The sequence below is a fragment of the Penaeus vannamei genome, chromosome 20, assembly GCF_042767895.1.
Source record: "Penaeus vannamei isolate JL-2024 chromosome 20, ASM4276789v1, whole genome shotgun sequence".
NCBI classification, from domain to species: Eukaryota; Metazoa; Arthropoda; class Malacostraca; order Decapoda; family Penaeidae; genus Penaeus; species Penaeus vannamei.
Window position 1 is genome coordinate 17,122,400 of NC_091568.1, and position 10,000 is coordinate 17,132,399.

The 10,000-nt window shown below is 40.6% G+C and overlaps 1 protein-coding gene across 1 annotated transcript in view; it reads right to left on the minus strand.

Annotated features, from left to right (window-relative positions):
• Positions 1-7,358: 7,358 nt before the first annotated feature.
• LOC138865256 (calphotin-like) overlaps positions 7,359-10,000 on the minus strand; it is a 5,162-nt gene continuing 2,520 nt past the window's right edge. The window contains exon 2 of the mRNA XM_070135121.1: positions 7,359-10,000. This exon is cut by the window's right edge and continues 1,436 nt beyond it. Coding sequence (XP_069991222.1) covers positions 7,744-10,000 — 2,257 coding nt within the window. The 3' untranslated portion in view covers positions 7,359-7,743.

Genomic DNA, 10,000 nt, shown 5'->3' on the forward strand with positions numbered 1-10,000 from the left:
CATTACTTCACCCTTCCTGCAGTTTGTGACCGGCTTTGCTTGCGGTACAACTGGGAGAAATGGAGGGGGGGGAGGGGTAGGGGTGGCAGTACATCAAAAGATTATTCTGCTTGTTCTGCTTCTATTCTCCTTTTCCCTGTCATGTAATCAGGATAAAAGTACATGCATGAGGTAAGCAAATGACCTGTGCGATCCCGGCGATAGCCAGGGTTATTTAGGTGCGCATGGCTAAGGTCAGCATCGGAAATCTTTAGTAAGACACCCACACCCACACACACACACATATATATGTGTGTAAATATAAACACATGTATATGTATATAAATGTACTTGTATATATATGATATATATAATGTTTATTATATATATAATCTATATTATTTATACACATATGTATGTATGTATATACGTATACATATATACGTACATACATATGTATATACGTATGATTATCAAGAATTGTGTTTATAGGTGATAATTTTGCAAATGATCCTCTTTCTGTGTTTATTTTCTTTTGCTGTTGTACGTATTTACATTTAAAAAATGTATTTTATGATGAACAGTACAGTAACATATTACCATGGTTATGTTGTTAGTGTTATATTATTATTGTTAGTTTACCCCGCAATGTCCCTGGTACCTGTCATGTCCTTTGCAATTGGGGCCAAGAATGCGGGGGGTTGGGGGGTTTCTTAGCAATAATTAATTAGAGAATGAGAGGAATCCAGTGATACCAAAATCGTCGCGATCCATGACGAGCCGGTATTTCCTACAATGTATATATATTAGTATATATATATATATATATATATATATATATATATATATATATATATATATATATATATATATATGTTTATGAACAGGGAGTCCTCGGTTTACGACGGTCTCGACTTAAGAACAGTATTTGCAGTTTGTCTTCCATGTGTTCCTTTATCCCTAGGTATGTTTTCATGTACGTCATAGATGTGTTAAGTTTCAGATTATAACTTTAATACATGTATACATATTGCATTAGCATATGTGTGACTTCGGTGCCTATATACGTACATACATGTACTGTATTTAGGTGTGTTCCGACTTACGTCAGAGTTCGGGTTACGACGCTGTCGTAGGAAGTCGAGGACCCCCTGTATATTTACTCAAAAACACAAGAACGATTCGTTAAACCTTCCAGGACAATGAAATTGGGGACAGTCCTCAGTCTTGCTCCTTTTCTACGCAGCAAAATATAAAAATTCGTTGCAATTTGTACAATAACCCTTAAAAAGTTCTTTATGTACGAAAGAAAATAAATGAAAGTTCTTGGAAAAATTAAGCAGACTCATTGGATGATACACATAATTAAACAGTCAGATAAAGAGCATAACTAAAAATTGTGGAGTCGACTTAGCATAAATCAACACGAATGCCGGAGCAACCGTCATGGCGTTCCTCTGGCTCCCCTCAAACCTCTTTTGGGTTGCTCTGAGTTACGGCGCAGTCTGTTTTCTAATGTCTTTACTCGATAAAGTCTTTGTACGTATTTTTTGTAAACACAATATTAAATAGTTTCTTACCATAGCGGGAAGGTGGAAATTAGCCAAGGAAATAGAATTTAAGAATGTGGTTCCCCGGGTGTATTTGTGTGAACCCCGTTGAAAGTTTACCGCGCAATTCAAACTATGATCTGACCCAAAGCCTTCCTTACACTTCGGCACAATACGATCAATTGTTTATGATTCTTGATTTCAGCGTACGGATTGTTAACTGACTGGTTAGCAACGAATGATAAAAAGATAAGCTCGCTTTGTGATGAGTGCATTGGGAAATAGATATGAAGTCAAGTTAGCTTATCTCTTAGTAGGATTTTTTGCGAATAATGAGTGATAAGCTTGCATTGTGATAAGTACATTGTAGAATAGATATTATGAAGAACTCAAGTTACGTTATCTCATGGTAGCATTTCTTTTTAAAATTGTGTAGGTCTTATGTTTTCTTTCTAATACAGATTTATTGTAAATGTTCACTTGCCTGTCGATTGGTATGCTTTTGTATAATTTTATTTTTTCCCCCTCTCACAAATGCATGGCCGCAAATACTTGCCTTTTTCATATAATGTTTTTTGTATTTTTGTATTTAATGGTAAATGAGGAACCGAATTTTTGCAAGCACATCATGTCGGCTACCTTTGACAAAAGAGAAAAGTCAAGAAAAGAAAAGAAAAAGACGAAAAATGTATGTAAATGCAAGAGATGGTGTTTAGATGGTAGTAAGATTTAGTTGGAAAGGAATGCTAATTGCAATGATGCAATAATAACGTTGCCACGAAGATACCAATACTAGTACAGTGCCACTTTAGAAACTGGAGTCATCCGAAGTAAATTATAGAAGAAAAGACATTCTTTCTCATATTTTGCATATCCATTTATATATATATATATATATATATATATATATATATATATATATATATATATTTATTTATTTATTTATTTATTCTTACGTTTATTTCGTATCCCTTTGTCACTGTTAACAGTCACGATGGAGATAATGATTGTAAACATTGATTAACTTGTTGGTAGGAACAATGAATATGGTTTTGTTTAGTGATCACACGGTGAGAATAATGTTTAATGATAACATTGAAGGAAATTGGCGATGGCATTTGTTTTGAGAAGGACAGTAGTAATGGCGATAGTGGGACGGTTATCATAATGCTTGTGGTGATGACTAAAGCATTGATGATAAAGGTAAGAAGGTTCTTGAGATTATGATTACCTCCGCCAAGGTGGTTATGTTTTTGGTAGTGTTGGTTAGTTTGTTTGTGGGTTGGTTAACAGGATAACTCAAAAAGATATGAATAGATTTCTATGATATTGCTACGCATGCGCATGTTGATGTTCATATGTTCGGGGACGCTTCTCGAGGCTCACGAGAGGAGAGGAGGAGAGCGACGCTGGACATGGCGGTCTGGACGATTGATCAGCATTGTGACGCATTTCAGACAGCGATATTGACAGTTCTGTGGAATATCACGAGAAAAGCGTGTACTGTGGGAGTTCAGCAGGAAGTACGCCTTCACGCTGAGATAAACTGGTGGAGTATTATTAGTGCTAAAGACAAAATTTGTGACTGAAATATGGTTAGGCGAAGATGGCCAGCAGCAGGGACTGGTGATTCGCTTTATACGCTCCCCGTGGATATTACTAAGTCAAGTGAACGCTATACCAGTGTGCTCTCGGACGCATCTAATTAGCTTGCTTACATGAAACCCATGCCATCCTTTTGTGTCATATGAAGCATGCATTATCCCCCTGCCTCTCTGTGGTAAGAACGGAAATAAAGGAATGTTAAGTTACATCTGTGCGTTTGTCTTCGCCCGCCTGAGAAAGTTACAGCACAGACGTTTCAATACTTTTACTAGAGGTGTGCCATAGCCTAATTTAGATGCCATTGAATTTTGGTGATGTAGATCATGATGCGGATCCAGGATTTTTAAAAATGATTGCATTAGTTACCCCCATATATTATTTATTATGTCTTTTTACCTCCGCCTAGGAGGTTGTTTACGTCAACAGTGCACTTGAAAAATAGGCGATTTTGATGCAATTCTTAAAGTGTGAATATTTATATTGCATCAGTGATCGTTTTGCTTCGGCGGAGGTATGCGCTCTCTGTGTACTTGTTGTTATTATTGTGCTGGTGGTGATGATGGTGACGACTGATATATTTATTTTTGTGCGGATAATGTTGGTGATGGTGGTGATGGCCGAGATGATTATGGTGAAGGCAGATAACCCTTGCAATAAGGAAGATAATGATAAGATTGATAATAATGTTGGTGATAATAACAATAAGATAATGATGATAGTAGTAATTAGCAAAATAGCGATAACGTAATGCAGGTAAGAGTATCCAGAAAATTGAAAATGAAAAAGACGCGGATAAAAAAGCAAAGCAAAATAAATGAATCATTCTGTCAAAAGACTGAAATCTTATCCAAAGAATTGTATTAATGGACGATGTTTTGAATTCTCTCTCTCTCTCTCTACTTTTTCTACTCTCTCACTCCCTCTCCCTCTCTCTCTACTTTTTCTACTCATTCTACTCTTTCTCTTTCTCTCTCTCTCTGAAAAATGTGCTGACAGAAGAAAACATATGCCTCCATATATTATCCATCCATATATTGCTTACGGTCACCACTTACACTGTTCATTGCAACAAATGTAGGAAAAGTATGAACGGAAATTAATACCTTTACAGTGCAAAATCTATATACCATAGTTTTCGATTGTTTCCGTCAGAAATTATGTATTTGTGGGTCACATCATGTTTCGAAGATCTCCACTGTAACTCAACCATGCTTGCTTTAGTGAAACCAATACAGTAAATACACTAGTTCAGCAATGATAATTTGCGGTAATGCTTGTGTCTCCGTGCGGTGTTTTGGTTCAAGCTGAGTGCAGTGTGTGTGTCTTGTGTGTTGGGATTTGCTTTGTTATGCATTAGAATAAAATAGAGTGTTCAGATTCTTTTATATTTTATGTTGTAAATTGCATTATTATACAGCAGCATAAGATAGATTGTTCAGATTCATTATATTTTATGTTGTAAATTGCATTATTATACAGTAGCATAAGATGGATTGTTCAGATTCGATTATATTTTATGTTGTAAATTCCAATATTATACAGCAGCATAAGATAGATTGGTCAGTTTTTATTATGTATTATGCTATGAATTATTTTATTATACATTAACATGAAGTAGATTGTTCAGAATACATTATAAATTGTTTATCATATATCGTAAAAACGATTGTTCAGAAGCTATTACAGATTCTTAAAGATTGTTGTTTTTCATACATTAGCATGAAATGAAATTGTTCAGAATCTATATATTGTAAATTGTTTTATCATAAATCATGATAAAAGCAGTTATATATTGTTTTGCTATACATTAGGATAACATATTTTGTTCAGAATGTATTTTAAATTGCTATGAATTATTCTAATATACATTATCACCAAAATGGACTTCTGACTCTATTATAAATAATGTTATTTTTAAAAATAAGAAATAGTGTTCAGAATCTAATATAAATTATGTCAAAAATTGTTTTCTTAAAATGCACAAAATAGATTGTTCAGGATCTATTCTAGCATATCAAATAAAAGCTTTAGAATATATATTAGCACAATACGGTGCAGGAAATTCGCATTAGAAAAAAATCACATGACAGTACTTGATCAAAATGGCTGACTTTGGTTGCGTGTGTAAGAGACACCAAAATATAGTTTACATATTCCAGTGGGAAGAAAACATACCATGGTACAAAATGGTACCTTCACATGTCCTTTTAAGGAAGACGCACTGACATATATTCACACAAAACCTTCTCTTGAAAGCAAAGATATTTAACACACAAACCCTACATGACCATATATATATATATGTGTGCCTCCGGTCTATATGCAAATATTTTTTTTTCTCTTATTCCGAAAAGGAGAGCAGAGACTTAGACCAGAATACAAAATGCAAAAAATAAAATAACTTTCAACCACACACACAGACACGCACACGCACGCGCACACCCACACACATACACACACAATACGATTAACCAAGCAACACGCAAGATCTCTCAACCAGACAAACAACCCGAACCATACATGCCTATCAAAACCAACGCATTTATCAAGAATCATTTTACCATTACTACTCCACAACCATCTGCATTCGGGCTCCATCATCATCATATCCACTAAGGAGATTGTGTTTTTGGTAGCGTTGGTTAGTTTGTTTGTTCGTTGGTATAGCAGGATAACCAAAAGTTAAGTTTAAGATTTTTTTTTTTTTTTTTTTTTTTTTTTTACCAGAGGTGCGTCAGTTCAACTTCGATGCCATTGAATTCTGGGGCTGATCCGGATCATGGTCCGGATCCAGGATTTGTTTTTAAAGGATTCGTTGTTATTGCGAGACAGGGGTAACTTATTTATAAATTATTATCATTCTTATCCTATTGTTTTAGGAGAGGTGTGCGCTCTCTACGTGCTTCTAGCTGTTTTTCTATCGCAGCTTGTTATTCATCTCTATCCCTATCGCTATCTTTATTGATATTATTTTTCCACTACAATCACAACGCGAAGAATCTTGACCACATACTTTGATATCAAACTTGTGACTCCCTTAATCAGCTTTAGCCTCGATGGATTTCGGTCTGCCATTGTATAATTAGATCAAAATCATGTGATAAATTCAACAATTAGATACTTTTATGCTTTAAAACGCTACTCTATGACTAGAAATAAAGATTCTGCCTCTTTCACTCTCTCTCTCTCTCTCTCTCTCTCTCTCTCTCTCTCTCTCTCTCTCTCTCTCTCTCTATATATATATATATATATATATATATATATATATATATATATGTATACACATATAACGAGAGATAAATGATATAAATAGATAGATTGATAAAGATATTAACAAATGAGGTGCATTGCAAGTCAATATGTATTCCCGTCTCTGTTCGAAGAGCAACTGCAATCAAAGCACAATGCCAGTTCCATCCACACTTTCACCACTAATCAGGGAAGAAATGTGAGACGTATTAGTCTTAGCAGTCGATGATGACGCTAGAGTTGGCTTTGATGTGATGATGGTGGTGGGGATGACGATAGTGGTGGTGCTTGTGATGGTGCTGGTGAGGATGAAGATGGTGGTGGTGATGGTAGTAGTGATGGTGATGATAATGGCAATGGTTATAATGGTGATCGTGATGATGGTGATCATGAAAAGGATAATAATGATGCTGATGGTGGCATCGATGCACACGCACGCACTCGAAGGCACACAGACCAGAAGCGCACATACAAGCCCAAAGATACACAAACGACATCCAAACGAGCTTACCCCCCCCCCCCCATCCATGTAACAACCATAAGGGAACGACCTCTAATGACACACATCTCTAAGTAGGCTGTTTAGTGGTGAATTAAGATCTCGACCATATAATATAACCATGTTTATATTTTGGTTATATCGGTACGTGTGTATATTTGATTGTGAATGTGCGTGCGTGTTTGAATGTGTGTTTGTGTGTGAATACTCTCCTACGCTATTTCTTTCTCTTATTTCTTTTTTTCTCTCAGAGTGTGTCACTTTATTCCCAATATATATTAAAAGTGTACCGTAATGATAATTTTGTTTAATATCAAATCTTACGTTTTCTTCTTTCGTCTGTTGATCGTTTTTCAAGTTAACCAATCAAAATACTGGAGATATTTTTCATACTGCCTGTCACTGGCTGGCTGGCGCTATGTTGGACATGCAATATTTTTACTTAGAGACGTGCAAATGAAAATAAAAGAAGGGAATGTAATGTTTTAATTAACAATAATATAGGTAACAATACAACTTAGAAATATAGTTACAATATATATGGATATATCTTGAAAGATATAAAAGGAGAATATACACGTATTTGTTTTAAGCAATAGACATCAGTACATATCGCATATATGTGCTAAGTCTATCACTATTCTTTGATTATTAATACTTGTAGACGAAGCTACACTCGGTCTCTAGAATACCCGATAAAAGAATGCACATCATTTTGCAGTATAAAAAATGAAATCAAGACGTATCAGCTACACATTTCTACAATACGCCGGAAATCCTCAGACGTCTGTTAGTGTTCCTAGTAAACGGATTCCGCTAACTCTGCAAAACAGCCCTGAGAGAAAGGGGGTTCTTTACCTCTTAATTGTCATCTTCCCTATCGCTGTCATCCTCCTCCTCCTCCTCCTCCTCATCATCATCATCATCGTCATCTTCCGTCGACACATCCTCACTGTTGTTGCGTCTATTATTAGACTGAGAAAATACCGAAGGGATGAAGAAGGCAGAAGAGGCTGCTGATGGAGAAACCGCCGACTGGTTGGGAAGGAAGACTAGACCCCTATTGGCACTGAAGGACGACTGGGAGGGGGAGGAAGACACTTGCTGCAGCAGGACGGGGGCTGAGGGCTGTTGGACTTGTGATATAGGGAATACTTGTGCCCTGGTTGGTATGATGGAAGGCTGGCGGACCTGAACTGGGGACAGAAAGGCAGGCTGACTTCTAGCGGGGATAGAGGATGGCTGAAGAGCTAGTATGGGAGCTGGAGAAGCTGCCTGGCCTCTGACAGGAGTAGAGGATGCTTGGGGAACAGGAAGAACTGCTTGATTCCTAGGGATTGGGACCTGACTTCCGAAAGGAACGAGAACAGGAGATTGAGCAGCCAGTGCTGCTGGGAATCCGTTAGATACGGGAGACAGTGGGTTTTGTAAAAGGAAGCCAGGTGATGTGAAAGGAGAAGATTGAGCAGGCTGTGCAGGGGCTGATGGGGAAGAAAGGGCAGCCTGGCCACCGGTAAGAGCAGGTGCAAACTGAGCAAGCTGTGCGGGAGCTGATGGGGAGAGAGCAGCCTGTCCGCTAGCAGGAATAGGGGCAGAAGCCTGTACTGGAAGACTGGGAGGTGGAAGAGGAGACTGACTTCTTGGTGGGACAGCAAAAGACTGTGGAGCCTGTGCAGGAGCTGACGGAGAGGAAAGGGCAGCCTGGCCGCCAGTAGGAACAGGTGCAAACTGAGCAGGCTGTGCAGGAACTGATGGGGAAGAGAGAGCAGCCTGTCCGCTAGCAGGAATAGGGGCAGAAGCCTGTACTGGAAGGCGAGGAGGTGGAAGGGGTGACTGACTTCTTGGTGGAGCAGCAGAAACCTGTGGAGCCTGTGCAGGAGCTGACGGAGAGGAAAGGGCAGCCTGGCCACCAATAGGAACAGGCGCAAACTGAGCAGGCTGTGCAGGAGCTGATGGGGAAGAGAAAGTACCCTGGCCACCAGGAGCAGACTGAAGAGGCTGAGCAACAGGGAAAGCAGGCTGGCTTCTAGTAGGAACTGGGGCAGCAGCCAACTGAGGAGTCGGCTGAAGTCTAGCAGGGGCAGAAGCCTGTACTGGAAGACTGGGAGGTGGAAGAGGAGACTGACTTCTTTGTGGGGCAGCGAAAGACTGTGGAGCCTGTGCAGGAGCTGACGGAGAGGAAAGGGCAGCCTGGCCGCCAGTAGGAACAGGTGCAAACTGAGCAGGCTGTGCAGGAGCTGATGGGGAAGAGAGAGCAGCCTGTCCGCTAGCAGGAATAGGGGCAGAAGCCTGTACTGGAAGACTGGGAGGTGGAAGAGGAGACTGACTTCTTTGAGGGGCAGCGAAAGACTGTGGAGCCTGTGCAGGAGCTGACGGAGAGGAAAGGGCAGCCTGGCCGCCAGTAGGAATAGGTGCAAACTGAGCAGGCTGTGCAGGAGCTGATGGGGAAGAGAGAGCAGCCTGTCCGCTAGCAGGAATAGGGGCAGAAGCCTGTACTGGAAGACTGGGAGGTGGAAGAGGAGACTGACTTCTTTGAGGGGCAGCGAAAGACTGTGGAGCCTGTGCAGGAGCTGACGGAGAGGAAAGGGCAGCCTGGCCGCCAGTAGGAACAGGTGCAAACTGAGCAGGCTGTGCGGGAGCTGATGGGGATGGAAGAGCAGCCTGGCCACCAGGAGCAGACTGAAGAGGCTGAGCAACAGGGAAAGAAGGCTGACTTCTAGCAGGAGCAGAAGCAATTTGTGGGGCCGGGGCAGCCTGAGGGAGCTGTGCAGGGGCAGGGAAGGTAGGCTGAGGAGTCAACGCTGGGGCAGGAGACGTAGGAGCAGCAGAATTTGGACTAGTCAGGGGGGACTGTGTAAGGAGGATAATTGGCCTGTTAAAAGGAGCAGGTTGAGGAGCAGGGGCGGGAGCAGGAGCAGGGGCAACTAGACGAGAAGGTTGAGGAGCTGGGGCAGGGGCGGGGGCAGGGGCAATCTGAGGAGCAGGGACAGGAGCAGGAACAAGGGTAGGGGCGGGAGCAGGGGCAGGAACGGGAGCAGGGGCAGGGGCGGGAGCAAGGGCAGGGGCGGGAGCAGGGGCAGGGGCGGGAGCAGGGGCAGGGGCAACTAGACGAGCCGGC